Source organism: Pan troglodytes, chromosome 21 (genome assembly GCF_028858775.2).
Source record: "Pan troglodytes isolate AG18354 chromosome 21, NHGRI_mPanTro3-v2.0_pri, whole genome shotgun sequence".
In the NCBI taxonomy this organism is placed as follows: domain Eukaryota; kingdom Metazoa; phylum Chordata; class Mammalia; order Primates; family Hominidae; genus Pan; species Pan troglodytes.
This window is the reverse complement of record NC_072419.2, coordinates 10,484,262-10,502,918: the sequence shown is the minus strand read 5'-3', so window position 1 is coordinate 10,502,918 and position 18,657 is coordinate 10,484,262. Positions and strand designations below refer to the sequence as shown.

Genomic DNA, 18,657 nt, shown 5'->3' with positions numbered 1-18,657 from the left:
CCTGAGTAGCTGGGATTACAGGTGTGAGCCACCATGCATGCCCTTTTTATTTTTGGAGAGACAAGGTCTGGCTATGTTGCCCAAGCTGGTCTTGAACTCGTGGTCTCAAGTGATCTTCCCACCTCAGCCTCCTACAGTGCTAGGATTACAGAAATGAGCCAGCATACACAGTCAGCAAAATATTTTTAACAACATACATCTCTTCCTGCTATGGTCTCCCCAGATAGAGGGCAGGGACACCAACACTAAACAACCATATTATCCAACTGCATGATTCTTACACATGGCCCCTAAAGTAATATACTGTACCATTTTACACAGCTGCATAAGGGAACGATTTTTAGTCCCTGCTTATTGCTTAGTATTTATTATATATCTAAGAAGACAGGCCGTATTTACTTTGGTTCCATTTAAAGTTGATAAACTGGCCAGGCACGGTGGCACACACCTGTAGTCCCAGCTACTCAGGAGGCTGAGGCAGGAGAATCACTTGAACCTGGAAGACAGAGGTTGCAGTGAGCCAAAATCCTGCCACTGCACTCCAGCCTGGGCGACAGAGTAAGACTTCGTCTCAATAAATAAATAAATAAATAAAAAGTTGATAAATCAATAGGTTAAAAAACACCTTCAGGCCAGGTGCAGTGGCTCACACCTGTAATCCCAGCACTTTGGGAGGCTGAGGTGGGCAGATCACCGGAGGTCCAGAGCTCAAGACCGGCCTGACCAACATGGAGAAACCTTGTCTCTACTAAAAATACAAAATTAGCCAGGCATGGTAGCACATGCCTGTAATCCCAGCTATTCGGGAGGCTGAGGCAGGAGAATCACTTGAACCTGGGAGGTGGAGGCTGTGGTGAGCCGAGATCACGCCATTGCACTCCAGCCTGGGCAACAAGAGTGAAACTGTCTCAAAAACAAACAAACAAACACACAACATCTTTTCGGTCAGGCACGGTGGCTCACACCTGTAATCCCAGCACTTTGGGAGGCCGAGGCAAATGGATCACCTGAGGTCAGGAGCTCAAGACCAGCCTGACCAACATGGTGAAATCCCATCTCTACTAAACACAAAAAATTAGTTGGGCATGGTGGTACATGCCTGTAATCCCAGCTACTTGCGAGGCTGAGGCAGGAGAATTGCTTGAACCCAGGAAGCAGAGGTTGCAGTGAGCCAAGATTGCACCACTGCACTCTGGCCTGGGCAACAAGAGTGAAACTCCTCTAAAAAAAAAAAAAAAAAAAAAAAAAACAACTCCCATCTTGCCTCTCCCAATGGGCCACAAAGCTATAGCAATCTAACATTTTTCCTCAGCTCCCAGGGGTCAATCCGTCCTAATTCCCTGAAGCTGAAATGCTGAGCCTAATAAAGGCAGCCTAACAGGGCCCCAGCTCCAGTTCCATACTGCCAACAGCAACGCTCCTCAGAAAGCCAAGAAAAAATGATCCATTTTCTAGGCTAGTGTTGTCAAGCTACAAACAAAAACTTTATTATGAAGGTTAGATTTGTAGGAGTCCAAAATCAACAAGCCCCAAAGGTCTCCCTGGCATGCTACGACATGCCTTGCGAGTCATCTTCAAAGGATAAGTTTGTCGTCCACACTACTGTGGAGCACTCTGATCACAGGGCTTCCACACCTTCTGCACACCTGCTGCACATATGCTCAACACCTGGAGCCCTTGATAAAAATGTATGTTCTCTTGTTACATGAATGTCTACATTTGCCAAAATTGTACATTTTACTCTATTTAATTATGCCTCAATAAAATTTAAAATATAATTTTAGACCCCTTTGCAGACCTATATCATGCAATGGTAGGTTGAGGGAAAGTTTTAAAAACTTGAGAACCACAGCTCTGGATTACATCACACATACCTTCCCCCACCCCAAAATGTGGACCAAGAACACCGGATCTGAAGTCAAGACACCAGGAATCAAAACCCAACTCCATCACTAACTCACTATATGGCCTTGGACAAAAGGACAATTTCACTGAGCCTGTTTTCTCATCTGGAAATTGGGGATAAAAAACACCTACCTCACAGGATAGCTATGAGACTTAACCAAGATGCTTATAAAATACTCGGCATAGTGTCCAAGACAAACAAACACTCAGAAAATGGTAGCTACATTACCATCATTAGCGTCTTGGTTTCCATCATTTTAAAATCAATCTTTATTTGGTATTTCTTTCAGCCCTGCGAGACATACCCCCCTCCCCACCTGATGCAAAACTTTTGAAGAACTTAAATATACACATGCCTAGCCTCATCGCTAGGGATTCTGATGCAGTAAGTCTGGGACAAGGGCCGGTTTGGGAACTACACTGCTCTAGGAAATGCGTGACAGAACACGACTACAACCAGGACCACAAGAATGCCTAAGATAACCTGAATAGCTCCTTCGACTTTTAAATGACAGCTAGTATCTATCTGCACCTTTAGACAAGTAGTGCGGTATCAGAGTAAGGCTTTTTTTTTTTTTTTTTTTTTTTTTGAGACGGAGTCGCTCTGTCGCCCAGGCTGGAGTGCAGTGGCACGATCTTCGCTCACTGCAACCTCTGCCTCCCGGGTTCAAGCAATTCTCTGCCTCAGCCTCCCGAGTAGCTGCGACTACAGGCACGCGTCACCACACCCGGCTAATTTTTTTGTATTTTTAGTAGAGATAGGGTTTCACCAGAAAGGTGGCACCATTCCATACCCAAACCTCCCAACAATAAATAAAAAAGATTTAGTCTTAGTTGAATTCTCTCAGAGATAAGACTGAAGTATATACTCTAGGAGGGTTCGGCAGTCAACAAGCTGCTTCTCCTTTTTTTTTTTTTTTTTTTTTTTTGAGGAGTCTCACTGTATCATACAGGCTGCAGTGCACTGGCACAATTTCGGCTCACTGCAACCTCCACCTCCCAGGTTCAAATGCTTCTTCCACCTCAGCCTCCTGAGTAGCTGGGATTACAGGCATGCACCACCGCGCCCAGCTAATTTTTGTACTTTTTAGTAGAGACGGGGTTTCAACATGCTGGCCAGGCTGGTCTCTGGTCTCGAACTCCTGACCTCAGGTGATCCACCCGCCTTGGCCTCCCAAAGTGCTGGGATTACAGGCATGAGCCACTGCGCCCAGCCTGCTTCTCCACCTAACAGGGGCACCCCTAGATAGTACAGAAGAAACAAATGGAAGGAAGAACAATCAGTATCCTGTTCATTCCTTTAGCAGGTCTTATACTGGAAAGATGGGTTTTCATGATTTATCAGCCAGAGAAGATAATGAAGGGAATCACGACAAACATCAAACATCAAAACAAAATATAAATCCTATAGCATGAATATGTGTCTACTTAGTTCCCTAAAATAAGTTTCAAAACTACCTTAATATAATTCTCCCCACCCAGTGTAAACCGGTTTTTCTGAGTGTGGTCTTTGAGTCACCTGTATTTGAATATGAGGAGCTTAACCGGGCCCACTGAATCTGCACTTTTACCAGGTCATTCTCATGCTCAATATTTGGAAGTACTTCCACAGTATCTAAAAATTTTCGCCTCAAGTAAGTCAGTCTTGAACACAAAAGATCAAACTTATGCTTGGTCTTAGAGCAATGAAGAAATAACTAACAGAACGTAAATAATTCAGAAAAACACAGTGGTCCACCGCAAAAGCTATGAAGCTAGCAATTCTGAGTTTACATTTCTATTTCACAACGCGCTAGCCATTTGACCGGACAAACGTGTCCCAGTTTTCTCATCTGTAAAATGGAATACTACCACCTACCTCAGAGCCACGAGGCTAATGAGTTACCAAAGCTCTTAGACGACTGCCAGGTCGGGCACAATGGCTCCCGTCTATATCCCAGCACTTTGGGAGGCCGAAGTGGGAAGATCGCTTGAGACCAGGAGGAATTCAAGACCAGCCTGGGCAACATAAGAGATCCCATCTCTATTTAAAAAAATAAAAATTGAAAAATTAGCCTGGCATAGTGGCACGTGCCTTTAGTCCCAGCAATGCAGGAGGCTGAAGCAGGAGGATGGCTTGAGCCCAGGAGGTTAAGGCCACAATGAGCCATGATCATGCCACTGCACTTCAGCCTGGGCAACAGAACAAGACGCTGTCTCAAAGTAAAAAACAAAAAACAAACCAAAAAAACCCTTGTGGCTAATGGCTATATTCTTATTTGCTGAATCTCTGGAATTTACATCCATTTCCAACGATGTAATACAAAACCATGAAGGATCTCATATTTTGCATTGCTTCAAAATCAGGTGCTTCTCAAATAAAACAAAACTAGGTGACTGACTCTGAAAATGGCACAGGTTAAGAATCTGTTTTCCAAATCTGTTGCAAGAAGATGGAAAAAGACAAAAGAACTGAAAACTCCCAAACTTTTCACAGCAAAATAGAACTACATTTAATCATCCATATCAGAGAAGATTCAAAAAAGCAGTTGGGTGACTGGGCTAAGGTACAAGACTATCCAATAAAAATCTCACATCTTGCCATTTTCCCTCCCTCTCACAATCTGCATTTAAACAAGTCAATTTCCTGAAATAGGAATCTGGCAACACCCACCAAAAAGTCCAACCATATGTAAAATGGCATCGCACTGTAAAGCTCATATTACAGTATCAGGACAATTGATACTTTCAACAGCAGCAATGGCTGCCAGGCAGCGGTCCTGAATTGAAGACTTGTAAAGGGGAGAAAATACACAACACAGAAAAAGAAGCCTAATAAAATGGGGAAACGGATTCTCTGGGAGGAGCGTATGCAACTCCCAAGGCAAAATTCAGAAAGATGTTGTTTCCCCTCAAAACAAAGAGCCTTAATGCCCAGAATGCCACAGTTCTGAATCGTGAGTACCTGCAAATAGACAGAAGGAACACGGAGGGGATATGTGGGTGAGAGATGACCTGGATTCTCACGGGAAGAAGGGCAGCCACCTTAGAGGTGCACGGAATACAGTTCTAGGCCTGGTGCAACTCAAGGGGCAGTTAACCATTTTCCAGTAAGCCCGAAATTGACCAATAAAAGGGACTTGAAAGTATTAGAGAGCAGCTCTTTGGAAACCCACGGAAAACAAACATTGGGGATTCAAAGGATTTGGGAGGAGAGGAGGTGGAAATGAGTCAAAAGAAGCCTTCTCGAGGATAAAATCATGTGACCCTCGGGAAGAGAATGCCAAGGAGCTAAGAAAAGGGAGGACAGGTCCTGGGGAAAAGCCCTCCACTCCAACAAGCGGGAAGTGCATACCAATGGGTGCGGGGGGGGTCCCTGAAGGTACCGCTTTCGGAGCACCCGAGGCCTCCAGCCGGATGTCAGGCCACGCACCAACGAGGGACCACCGTGCGGGGACAGTGTCCGCGCGCGGGAAAAACGGCGGCGGGGCCGGAAGGGGACAGGGTGGGCCGGAAGGGGGGGCAGGGCGGGCCGGGAGGGCGCCCCACGGGACACTTACGCGGCCGCTTTTTCCTCAGGCTTTCGATGCGCTGGCGGGAGACCGAGGTGGGGCCGCTGTAGGAGCCCAGTCGATCCCGCCTCGTGCCCTCAGCCGAGGCCCCGACCGCGGGCACCGACGCGCTGCTCGCCCGGCGCCGCAGTGGCTCCTGCCGCCGCCCTTCGGGGTCCCCGGCCGCCTGCTCCCCAGCCGACGAGAGGGAGGTGGCGGAAGCCCTGCCGTGGCGCTCCATGGGCGCGCCGAGCCGGCCCGCTCCCATCCGCAGCAGCCACCGCTGCCGCCCCAGCAAGCCCCCCAGCGTCGGACTCCTTCTCGCCTCCTCCGCGGCAGTCCAGCCAGAGCAGAGGCGCGCCCTCGGCCGGCCGCCTCTTCCGTTGCGCCAACGCGCGGGAAGCCAATCCGACGAGGCTGGGGACGGCCCAAAGGCCTCGCGTCCAGTCGGCTCCCTAACTCGACGAGGATTGACCGTGCCTCCGTCCAATGAGAGGCTATCGTGACGGGGCGGGGAGAGGGTGGTGGAGGAGGGGATCCGGGTTCCGCGGAGGAAGAGAAGGCGGTGTAGCCCAGAAGAGAGTGATGGCGGCGCCGCCCAATGGACGCGTGGGTGGAAGGGCCCGAGCCTCCTCATCCACCCCCTCCTTTCGCCCCCACTTGTGCATGCCTCTGCCCCCCCAGGCCGCGGAACTCTCCTGGGGCGACCCCGAGCCCCACCCCGCTGCTCCGTGCCGTCCTCGCAGCTCGAGCCCTCCTCCAGCCCAGCAGTGCTCCCGCAGCGTCTGGCCGCTGGTCGTCGGCAGACGAAAGGGCTTGAACCGCGGCTGACCTTAGCCTTTGTCCCGCGGCCTAGTTCCGCAGCTGCCGTCGAGGCCGCCAGCCCCTCCCCCAGCATGTTTGGGCTAAGCCGCCTCCTTTCCGCCTGCGTTGGAGAGAGAGGTACCAGAAGGAATGAAAGGACTGGGGCTTGTCTCCATGGCAACTGAAAGAAAGAGGTGGGTTATAAATCCTTCGCCACCCTCCTGTGGCGAAGGAGGGGAAGTGGGAGCCGGTAAGTAGAGTTGGCCTTTTGCAGGAGAGTCTGGAGCCCCTTTCTGGGTGATGCATTGGGGGCCATAGAAGGATTTGGCTGCCGCTTTGGAGCATGGATTTTTTTTTTAATCATCTTCCTTTCTCTTTTGGAGAGAAAAATTTGTCACCTCCAGGACTGAGACCCTGACCCTTCCAAGCATTCCCACTACCAAAGGCTGCCCAAGCCCGGAAGGATCCCATCCTGTTCTGTACTCTGAGGTCACTTCCTCACTCCGTCAAATTTCACTGGACTGTGGGCTAATTTAAAGTGCCTCCGTATTAGCGGGGCGTGGTGGCCCATGCCTATAATCCCAGCTACTTGGGAAGCTGAGGCAGGAAAATTGCTTGAACCCGGGTGGCGGAGGCTGCAGTGACCCAGTATTGTGCAACAAGAGCGAAACTCCGTCTCAAAAAAAATAAAAAATAAAAAAGAGTGCCTCCCTGGGGAGACTGTAATGCCCCTTGGGCAGTGATCCTTATTCCCCTCTCCCATAATGATTGGTTGTAGCAGGCTGAACAAAAAGGTTGAGCTTCACTTGTGCTTGCTGAATAGAATTCTCATGCCCACTCCACGTTAGCTCCCCTCACTGTAGGACTAGCTCTGAAAATTCTAGCTCCTGCAGGAAGCCAACACAGATGGATCTACAAGAACCAAAAACAGCTGTAGCTGCTCTTCTAAATCTCAGTGCCTGACATTGCTTCTCCTTCTGCCTCCTCTCTCCACCCCCCAAAAAATGTGGTCCTCCTTGACCTGAGGGAGCTTCCGTCCAAGTCTGTGAGCTCTGATCATCCTGAAGAATCAAAGTATCATCATCCCTTGGCTGGCAAGATGAACTCCAACATCAAAACACTTGAAACAGTAGTATTTTTACACAATTTGCCCACTGCCTCTACATCTCACTTAGTCCTTGCAGTAACATTTGGATGATGAGGCAACTTATCCAGAAGCACAAAGCCTAAAGAATGACAGAGCTTGGACTCCTGAGAAGTTCAGCTACTGCCCGCCTTATGATAACCAAAAGAAAGCGGCTGGGCGCAGTGGCTCAACTCCTGTTATCCCAGCACTTTGGGAGGCCGAGGCGTGCAAATCACAAGGTCAGGAGTTCGAGACCAGCCTGGCCAACACAGTGAAACCCCGTCTCTACTAAAAAAACAAACACAAAAATTAGTTGGGCGTGGTGGTGGGCACCTGTAATCCCAGCTACTTGGGAGGCTGAGGCAGGAGAGTCACTTGAATCCGGTAGGCGGAGGTCGCAGTGAGCCGAGATCGTGCCACTGCACAAGTTCGAGACCACTTCTACAAAAAATAAAAAAATTTAAAAAAATAGGCCAGGCACAGTGGCTCATGCCTGTAATCCAAGCACTTTGGGAGGCTGAGGCGGGCGGATCACTGGAGGTCAGGAGTTTCAGACCAGCCTGGCCCAACATGGTGAAACCCTGTCTCTACTAAAAATAGAAAACTTAGCTGGGCGTAGTGGTGCGTGCCTGTTGTGGTGGCCTGTGGAGCCACTTACTCCAGAAGCTGAGGCAGAAGAACTGCTTGAACCTGGGATGCAGAGGTTGCAGTGAGCTGAGATTGCACCACTGCACTCCAGCCTGGGCAACAGAGTGGGACTCTGCCTCAAAAAAAAAAAAAAAGAAAATGAAGATGACCAAATGGGCTTCTAGATGGCTAATGATATTCTGTTTCTTTGATCTGGGTGGGGGTTACATGGGTGTGTTCCCTTTGTAATGTTATCAAGACATTTTGTGCACTTTTTTGGGTATTATACTGAAAGAAAACATTTATTTTTTAAAAAATTGAAAAATTGCCTTGGAGCAGAGTAAGGTAAATCTATGATTAAGCTTAGATTTTTTTATTTTTATTTTATTTTATTTTATTTTTTCCAAAAAAAATGAGGCCAGGCGCGGTGGCTCACGCCTGTAATCCCAGCACGTTGGGAGGCCGAGGTGGGCAGATCACAAGGTCAGGAGATCGAGACCATCCTGGCTAACACGGTGAAATCCCATCTCTACTAAAAATACAAAAAATTAGCTGGGCATGGTGGCAGGCACCTGTAGTCCCAGCTACTCGGGGGGCTGAGGCAGGAGAATGGCATGAACCCGGGAGGCAGAGCTTGCAGTGAGCCAAGGTCACGCCACTGCACTCCAGCCTGGGCGACAGAGCAAGACTCGTCTCAAAAAAAAAAGTAAAATGAACGTAACAAGAGGCATCCTTTCTCTGTGGTTATTATAGTGAGAACTAAGTTCTTTATCACTCTCCGGTTATTTACCCCTAGAGAGAAGCCAACTTTCTGGTTGTATACACCAGAGTAAGTACAAGAATGGTAAGCATAGAGCTTCAGAGAAACTAGCCAGATTCTAAAGGAATGACTTGAAAATCAAGAGCCATTTCAATGACAAAACATCATACAAAATATTCATCTACCACATTAGAGGCCTGTCACTAGGTAAAAACACCAAAACTTCAGCTTAAACAGTAGTAAGTATGTATGTATTATCCCAGTTTCTGTGAGTCAGGAATTCAGGATTGATAAGCTGGGTGGTTCTTGTTCAGAATCTTTCAAGAGGTTGCAGTCCTCTGAAAGTGTAGTGGGTTGGGGTATCCACTTCCAAGGTGGCTTGCTCATATGGCTGGCAAGTTGGTGCTGGCTGTTGGCAGGAGGCCTCAGCTCACAATGCAGGCTTTCATAGGACTACGTGAGTGTCCTTTCAACATGGCAGCCGGCTTTCCCTAGAGCTAGTGACGGATGAGAAAACAAGACAAATCGCAATGTCTTTTATGACCTAGGCTGGGAAGTTATACTCCATCATTTATGCAATATCCTGTTATCACACAGGTCATCCCTATTCAGTGTGGGTTGGTACTACACAAGGACATGAATATCAGGAGGAAGAGAATCTCTGGAGGCCATCTTGGAGCCCATAGTCCGCCTTCTGCCCCCTAATGATTCACATCTTCGTCTGTTCCTACTCTCTAAGAGCCAGGAGACAGACTTCCCTTGAGCTTTCTTGCAGCTAAAGTAGAGCATCATTAGGAGTAAAAATTAAGATATCATCACAAAGGCCAGGCACGGTGGCTCACGCCTGTAATCCCAACACTTTGGGAGGCCAAGGTGGGCGGATCACCTGAGGTCAGGAGTTCGAGACATGCCTGGCCAACATGGTGAAACCCTGTCTTCACTAAAAATACAAAAATTAACCTGGTGTGTTGGCGGGCACCTCTAATCCCAGCTACTTAGGAGGCTGAGCCAGGAGAATCACTTGAAACCAGAGGCAGAGGTTGTAGTGAGCCAAGATGGCACCACTGAACTTGAGCCTGGGTGACAGAGCAAGACTCCATCTCAAAAAAAAAAGACATCACAAGATTGCCAGGCACAGAGGCTTAAACACCAAGTTCTTTCTCATGTCATCGTGTTTCGTCCGTGCCGAGGACATGAGGGGTGTAGATTAGGCCTGTTTCAAACACAAGGCCTTTTGGCCAGAGTGTAATGGTGTGAGGACTTGGGAAGACCTTACCTACTTAACTGTCTCTCTCAAAGGACAAAGGTATGAGGGGGTTAAAAAAAAAAAAAAAAGGCAAAGCTATGAAGAACATGAAGTTCTTAAGCCCCTAGACACTCTTCCAAGGTCTGGCCTGTATCCCAGAGTCCACTGCTGAAAAGGGGCAGAGATGTGTGTTATATGCGCACATACATACGCATAGTATAGCTAGCATATGGCATTCTGGTGGCCTCGACAGAGCTCACAGGCAATATGAAAGCATTGACTGCTTTCAAAAGTCTCCACTTGTCTCAGGAAAATAGAGAAAATTCAAGATGAAATACAGTGAGTTTAGGGCAACTCAGTTTCCTAAATATGGAAGATCCTGTCCCTTCCCAAGTATTGAAAGAGATGAAAATTTTCCCTTAGTTTTCAAGCTCAAAGTCTATCTTATCTTTGACTAAATAGCCCTGATTTGGATACTGTTAACTTGCTGTTAACTACTAATAGTCTAGTGCTTTTACTTTATTTTATTTATTTTTTTTTAGACGGAGTCTCTGTTGCCCAGTCTGGAGTGCAATGGCACTATCTCGGCTCACTGCAACCTCCGCCTCCCGGGTTCAAGTGATTCTCCTTACTGAGCCTCCCGAGTAGCTGGGAGTACAGGCGCACACCACCATGCCTGGCTAATTTTTGTACTTTTAGTAGAGATGGAGTTTTGCTACGTTGGCCAGGGTGGTCTCGAACTCCAACTCAGGTGATCCACCCGCCTTGGCCTCCCAAAATGCTGGAATTACAGAGATGAGCCACTGCACACAGCCTGTTTGTTTTTTAAGAGACATGATCTCGGGACCAGGCATGATGGCCCTTACTTAATCCCAGCACTTTGGGAGGCCAAGGCAGGCGGATCACATGAGTCCAGGAGTTAGAGACCAGCCTGGGCAATGTGGCAAAACCCCATCTCTACAAAAATACAAAAATTAGCCAGGCGTGGTGGCACATGCCTGTGGTCCCAGCTACTCAGGAGGCTGAGGTGGGAGGATCGCCTGAACCAGGGAGGTGGAGGTTGCAGTGAACCAAGATCGCACCACTGCACTCAGCCTGGACCACAGAGCGAGACACTGTCCCGAAAAAAAAAAGGATCTCACTCTCAACGAGGCTGGAGTGCAGTGGCATGATCATAGCTCCTGGCGGCCTCCAACTCCTGGGCTCAAGCGAACCCATGGCTTCAGCCTCCCAAGTAGCCGAGACTATAGGCATAAGTCGGCACATCCGACTCAAGTCTAGTGCTTTAATAGTTGTTACTCAGAAAAGCAAATACATTTGAGAAATACAGGTAAAGTTAAGTGCTACTTAAAGCTTTTAATATACTAACGGGCATAATGAGTCTCCAAGGGGAGCCTGGGCATGGAGCTATCTTCTAAATGTAGTTGACCATGGAACCCTGTTTTCACAGGACAGCTTATTCCTCAGAACATAGAAATTCATCTCAGCAGAAATTATTTGCAACTCTGTTATATTGAAGGCAATGAAGATCTGGTTCTTTCTACTTTGAAAGCTTGGTGTATTATTTTCACTCCCAAACAAACCTATTTGTAAAAGCATCTCTCTCCCAAAAATAAGTGTCTTCATTTCTCTTAAACAGTTCCACTTCCCCACTTTCCTTAGTTCTCCTAATGGTACTGCCATTTCTGTTGCTGAGTAACTTGATTCTTCCCCCTCATTTGCCCCTTTCCTTGAATCCAGCAGTGTTCAAGAGAAACATAATGCATACCACATGTGTAACTTAAAGTTTTCCAGCAGCCACATTTTAAAAAGTAAAAAAGAATCAATTTTAATATTATATTTAACCCAATATATCCAAAATATTATCATTTCTACATGTGGCACTAGTCACATTTCAAGTAGTCAATAAATAGCCACAAGTGCCGGGCGCGGTGGCTCACGCCTGTAATCCTAGCACTTTGGGAGGCCGAGGCAGGCAGATCACGAGGTCAGGGGATCGAGACCATCCTGGCTAACATGGTGAAACCCCGTCTCTACTAAAAATACAAAAAATTAGCTGGGCATGGTGGCAGGCGCCTGTAGTCCCAGCTGCTCGGGAGGCTGAGGCAGGAGAATGGCGTGAACCTAGGAGGCGGAGCTTGCAGTGAGCCGAGATAGCGCCACTGCACTCCAGCCTGGGTGACAGAGCAAGACTCCATCTCAAAAAAAGAAAAAAATAAAATAAATAGCCACAGGTGTCTAGTGGCTATCACAAACAGAAAGCTCTAATTAGTAATTTATTTCAATGGCCTCCTAAGAGTTTGTTCTGCCTCTAGTCTGTACTCTCCAGGCCCACAGCTCCCAGGGTAATCTTATTAAAGCATTCTCCTGTTTATAATCTCGCCTATGTTAAAAAGGTTATGGTGGCTTCTTTGCCTACAGAATGAAGTTCAAACAACTTGACATCCAAGGAGCTCCACCATTTGGTATCTTCCCACTTTTTCTTTTTCTTTTTCTTTTTTTTTTTTTTTGAGATGGAGTCTCACTCTGTCACCCAAGCTGGAGTGCAGTGGCACAATCTTGGCTCACTGCAAGCTCCACCTCCCGGGTTGATGCCATTCTCCTGCCTCAGCCTCCGGAGTAGCTGGGACTACAGGCGCCTGCCACCACACTGGGCTAATTTTTTGTATTTTTTAGTAGAGACGGGGTTTCACCGTGTTAGCCAGGATGGTCTCGATCTCCTGATCTCATGATCCCCCCGCCTCAGCCTCCCAAAGTGCTGGGATTACAGGCGTGAGCCACCGCGCCCAGCATCTTCCCACTTTTTCTCATTGCTTTATTATGCTTGCATAACTGTTCTAACAAAACAAATCTCACAATTCTCTAGATAAGCCTTATTCTTACCCAGCTTTGGCTCATCCTTCATCTCTACATCTCTACATCTCTTTTTTTTTTTTTTCTTTTGAGACGGAGTTTTGCTCTTGTTGCCCAGGCTGGAATGCAATGGTGCTATCTCAGCTCACCGCAACCTCTGCCTCCTGGGTTCAAGCGATTCTCCTGCCTCAGCCTCCCAAGTAGCTGGGATTACAGGGATGCACCACCACACCCAGCTAATTTTTGTATTTTTAGTAGAGATGGGGTTTCTCCACATTGGTCAGGCTGGTCTTGAACTCCCGACCACAGGTGATCTGCCTGCCTCAGCCTCCCAAAGGGCATCTCTACATCTCTACATAAAATTCCTTCCTGCCACATTTCTGCTTATCAAAATCCAATCCAACTTCTATGGCATGGCCCAAATGATACCTCCTCCTTAATGTCTTCATTGATTACCACAGTTCACTGTAAACCTGATCTTTTTTTTTTTTTTTTTTTTTTTTGGAGACAGAGTCTGTCTCTCCATCGCCCAGGCTGGAGTGCACTGGCGCAATCTCAGCTCACTCCATCCTCCATCTCCTGGGTTCAAGTGATTCTCCTGCCTCAGCCTCCCAAGTAGCTGGGACTACAGGTGCATGACACCACACCCGGCTAAGTTTTGTATTTTTTAGTAGAAACAGGGTTTCACCAGTCTGGTCTTGAACTCCTAACCTCAGGTGATCCACCCACCTCAGCCTCCCACAGTGCTGGGATTACAGGCATGAGCCTCTGCACCCGGCCAAACCTGATTTTTTTTTTTTTTTTTTTTTGAGACATAGTCTTGCTCTGTTGCCCAGGCTGGAGTGCAGTGGCACGATCTCGGCTCACTGCAAGCCCCGCCACCCAGGTTCACGCCATTCTCCTGCCTCAGCCTCCCGAGTAGCTGGGCCTACAGGCACCCGCCACCACGCCCGGCTAACTTTTTTTTGTATATTTAGTAGAGACGGGGTTTCACTGTGTTAGCCAGGATGGTCTTGATCTCCTGACCTCGTGATCCGCCCACCTTGGCCTCCCAAAGTGCTGGGATTACAGGCGTGAGCCACCATGCCTGGCCCTTTTTTTTTTTTTTTTGAGACAGGGTCTGGCTCAGTCACCCAAGGTGGAGTGCAGTGACGCAATCATGGCTCACTACAACCTCCACCTCCCCGGCTCAAGCAGTCCTCCCACCTCAGCCACTCAAGTAGCTGGGACTACAGGTCCACACCACTATACCTGGCTAATTTTGTATTTTTTGAAGAGGCAGGGTTTTACAACGTTGCCCAAGCTGGTCTGAAACTCCTGAGCTCAAGTGATCTGCCCCCCTCAGCCTCCTAAAGTGCTGGGATTATGGTGTGAGCCACCTTGCCTAGCCTTATGTCACTCTCAGTGGCATTTCTCATACTTCCTGGTCCTAAGATTCTTGGTGTACACGTTGTATAATCCCAACTAGATATGAGAGCTATCAGATTAAGACTTTGCATCTTTACATCCCCCAGTACCTTTCAGAGTGTGAGTGCACACACACCATTTGCTAAGGAATGATTGCAGTGACAATACCAAGTTTAGGATCCCTTAAAATACCTATATCTTAGGCAGAGGTTGCATTGAGCTGAGATCATGCCGCTACACTCAGCCTGGGTGACAGAGCAAGACTCCATCTTCAAAAAAAAAAAACAGTCCGGGTGTGGTGGCTCACGTCTGTAATCCCAGCACATTGGTAGGCCAAGGTGGGTGGATCACAAGGTCAGGAGTTCAAGACCAGCCTGGCCAACTTGGTGAAACCCTGTCTCTACTAAAAATACAAAAAAAAATTAGCCGGGCATGGCGGCGGGGCACCTGTAATCCCAGCTACTCAGGAGGCTGAGGCAGAGAATTGCTTGAACCTGGGAGATGGAGGTTGCAGTGAGCCGAGATCACGCTACTGCACTCCAGCCTGGGCGATAGAGCGAGATTCTGTCTCAAAAAAAAAAACAAAACTACATCTTCGTAGTGGACATATTTGACATCTACCCAACTTACAACCATTCCTCCTATAGATCATAGATTAGGCCCCAACAGCCATGTTTGTACCTCCTAAACCCCACCACCTTGGAATAGAGACTCACTTCTCAAAGTGTGATGCCACATTCCTCGTGGGGTCAAAGAAGCAGAAAAAGTTGGTTTGCGGCCGGGCGCAGTGGCTCACGCCTGTAATCACAGCACTTTGGGAAGCCGAGGCAGACAGATCACCTGAGGTCAGGAGTTCGAAACCAGCCTGGCCAACATGGCGAAACCCCATCTCTACTAAAAATACAAAAATTAGCTGGGTATGGTGGAGGGAGCTACTCGGGAGGCTGAGGCGGGAGAATTGCCTGAACCCAGGAGGCGGAGGTTGAAATGAGCCGAGATCGCACCGCTGCACTCCAGCCTGGGTGACAGTGCAAAACTGCATCTCAAAAAAAAAAAAAGTTGGTTTGCACAGAGCTCCAAGAGTGAACAGATGAACAGAACAGAAAAAGCACTTTGCCAGCTCTCCCAGTCCTGCCTGTTTCTATCCATTCCCTAGGCTGAATACATTCCTGTCTGTGTTCCATATGTTTCCCCCCTACAACATTAAAATAAGTTTATTAAGTCTCCCGCCCCATATTTTAATCTAGCTTACATTGTCTTCTGTTACTTGGAACCAAGAGTCTTTTTTTTTTTTTTTTTTGAGACAGAGTCTTGCTCTTTCACCCAAACTGGAGTGCAGTGGCACAATCTCGGCTCAATGCAAGCTCCGCCTCCTGGGTTCATGCCATTCTCCTGCCTCAGCCTCCTGAGTAGCTGGGACTACAGGCACCCGCCACCATGCCCAGCTAATTTTTGTTTGTTTGTTTTTAGTAAAGACAGGGTTTCACCGTGTTAGCCAGGATGGTCTCGATCTCCTGACCTTGTGATCCACCCGCCTCAGCCTCCCAAAGTGCTGAGATTACAGGCGTGAGCCACCGCGCCCAGCTGGAACCAAGAGTCTTAATTAAACAATCATGATGGAGACCAAGCCCACATTTTTCAGGCCATCTAATCCTGGCCTCTCCATGATCCAGTAACCTGAGTTACAGCTTTCCTACCATAAGGACTTAGAGCTAATTTCTTAAAGCCTGTAGTGGAGGCTGAGGCGAGAGGATTGATTGAGACAAGGAGTTCGAGTCCAGCCTAGGCAACATACCAAGACCCAGTCTCTTAAGTAAATTTTTTAAAAAATCAATTTAGTTTCCAAATGAGATCAACATATTAACATATTATATTTGATTGCTTTGCCTTTTTTTTTTTTTTTTTGAGTTGGAGTTTCGCTCTTGTTGCCCAGGCCGAAGTACAATGGCGCAATCTCAGCTCACCACAACTTCCGCCTCCCAGGTTCAAGCGATTCTTCTGCCTCAGCCTCCTGAGTAGCTGAGATTACAGGCATGCACCACCACACCTGGCTAATTTTGTATTTTTATTACAGATGGGTTTCTCCATGTTGGCCAGGCTGATCTTGAACTCCCGACCTCAGGTGATCCGCCTGCCTCAGCCTCCCAAAGTGCTGGGATTACAGGCATGAGCCACCGCACCTGGCCCAGGTTTGATTTCTTTAAAAGAATTCTTCACAGGTGCTATTTACCTTTTTAAATATTATTTTTCTATTTTCGTTTTGTTTTTGAGACGGGGTCTCACCCTGTCACCCAAGCAAGAGTGCAGTGGCGCAGTCACAGCTTACTGCAGCCTCAAACCCCTGGGTTCAAGCAATTCTCCCACTTCAGCCTCCCAAGTACCTGGGGGTACAGGTGTGCACCGCCACGCCCAGCTAATTTTTTTTTTTTTTTTTTAGAGACAAGGGTCTCACTATGTTGCCCAGGCTGGTCTCAAACTCCTGGCCTCAAGCGATCCTCCCACCTTGGCCTCCCAAAGTGGTTCCCACTTATAAGTGAAAACATTACAGGTGTGAGCCACCATGTCTCACTATTTACTTTTTATTCATCTCATCAAGAGAAGAGAAATTCATAACATTAACTACAGCCCCTAACGTAATTTTCTAATCAGGTAGTTTCTTCTATGCTTGGTTAATTGGAATGTGTGTGTGTGTGTGTGTGTGTGTGTGTGTGTGTGTGTGACAGAGTCTCACTCTGTCACCCAGGCTGGAGTGCAGTGACACGACCTCAGCTCACCGCAACTTCCTCCTCCCGGGTTCAAGCGATTCTCCTGCCCCAGCTTCCCGAGTAGCTGGGATTACGGCTGTGCACCACGACACCCAGCTACTTTTCTTTTGTATTTTTAGTAGAGATGGGGTTTCGACATGTTGGCCAGTCTAGTCTCGAAATCCTGACCTCAAGTGATCCGCCTGCCTGGCCTCCCAAAGTGCTGGGATTATAGGTGTGAGCCACCGCACCCAGCCTAACTGGAATATTTCTATAAAGAATCTTCCCTCATCAACTCTTTGTTATCCTGAAGTACCTCAACCTCAGCCTTCAGAGGAGCTGGAACTACTCAAATAGAAAAGGCAGGATCAATTCTTTCCCTTTACTGACCAGTTTTCAGAATGAGTTGGTTTCCTGGGGCATCCTCTAGAGGTCAACAATGAATTCTTTTTAGTATTATCATGAACTGGTGGATTTTTTTTTTGAGACGGTCTCACTCTGTCGCCCAGGCTGGAGTGCAGTGGTGTGATCTCGGCTCACTGCAACCTCCGCCTTCTGGGTTCAAGCGATTCTCCTGCCTCAGCCTCCTGAGTAACTGGGACTACAGGCACACGCCACCACGCCCAGCTAATTTTTTCTATTTTAGTAGAGAGGAGGTTTCACCATGTTGCCCAGGGTGGTCTCGAACTCCTGAGCTCATAGAATCCACCCGCTTTGGCTTCTCAAAGTGCTGGGATTACAGGCGTGCGCCACCATGCCTGGTGGTTTTTTGTTGTTGTTTTTTTTTTTTTTTTGAGACGGAGTCTCACACTGTTGCCGGGGCTGGTGTGCACTGACTGGCGTGATCTCGGCTCGCCACAACCTCCACCTCCCGGGTTCAAGCGATTCTCCTTCCTCAGCCTCCTGAGTAGCTGGGACTACAGGCGCGTGCCACCAAGTCCAGCTTATTTTTGGGTTTTTTTTTGTTTTTTTTTTTTTTTGAGACAGAGTCTTTGTCGCCCAGGCTGGGTGCAGTGACGCGATGTTGTCTCACTGCAAGCTCCACCTCCCAGGTTCACACCATTCTCCTCCCTCAGCCTCCCGAGTAGCTGGGACTACAGGCTACCTGCCACCATGCCTGGCTAATTTTTTTTTTTTTTTTTTTTTTTTTTTTTAGTAGAGTCGGGGTTTCACCGTGTTAGCCAGGATGGTCTCAATCTCCTGACCTGGTGATCCGCCCACCTCAGCCTCCTAAAGTGCTGGGATTACAGGCATGAGCCACCGCACCCGGACTGTATTTTTTTTTTTTTAGTAGAGACGGGGTTTCACTATGTTGGCCAGGCTGGTCTCAAACTCCTGACCTTGTGATCCGCCTGCCTTGGCCTCCCAAAGCACTGGGATTACAGGCGTGAGCCACTGCGCCCGGCCAACTGATGGATTTTAAAAGCCTATTTGATGAGTTTCAGTCCACTGGAGTCAGGTCTTTTTTTTTTTTTTTGGAAGTGGTGTGATTGTGGCTCACTGCAACCTCTGCCTCCCAGGTTCAAGCAATTCTCCTGCCTCAGCCTCCCAAGTAGCTGGGACTACAGGCGCGTACCACCATGCCCAGCTAATTTTTTTGTATTTTTAGTAGAGAGGGGTTTCCCCGTGTTGGCCAGGATGGTCTCGATCTCCTG

General features: G+C 48.0%; 1 protein-coding gene across 7 annotated transcripts in view; it reads right to left on the bottom strand.

Moving 5' to 3' along the window:
• PANK2 (pantothenate kinase 2) overlaps positions 1–6,391 on the bottom strand; it is a 35,350-nt gene extending 28,959 nt beyond the window's left edge. For 2 of the 7 annotated variants that reach the window (XM_009436744.4, XM_054674367.2), the window contains exon 1: positions 5,445–6,243. In XM_009436744.4, coding sequence (XP_009435019.3) covers positions 5,445–6,072 — 628 coding nt within the window. In that variant the 5' untranslated portion in view covers positions 6,073–6,243. Of the gene's footprint in view, positions 1–3,763; positions 3,929–5,239; positions 5,385–5,444; positions 6,247–6,267 lie in introns of those variants that run through there. The other 5 variants (XM_063803270.1, XM_063803271.1, XM_063803273.1 and 2 more) reach the window with 5 other exon arrangements.
• Between the last annotated feature and the right edge of the window lie 12,266 nt (positions 6,392–18,657).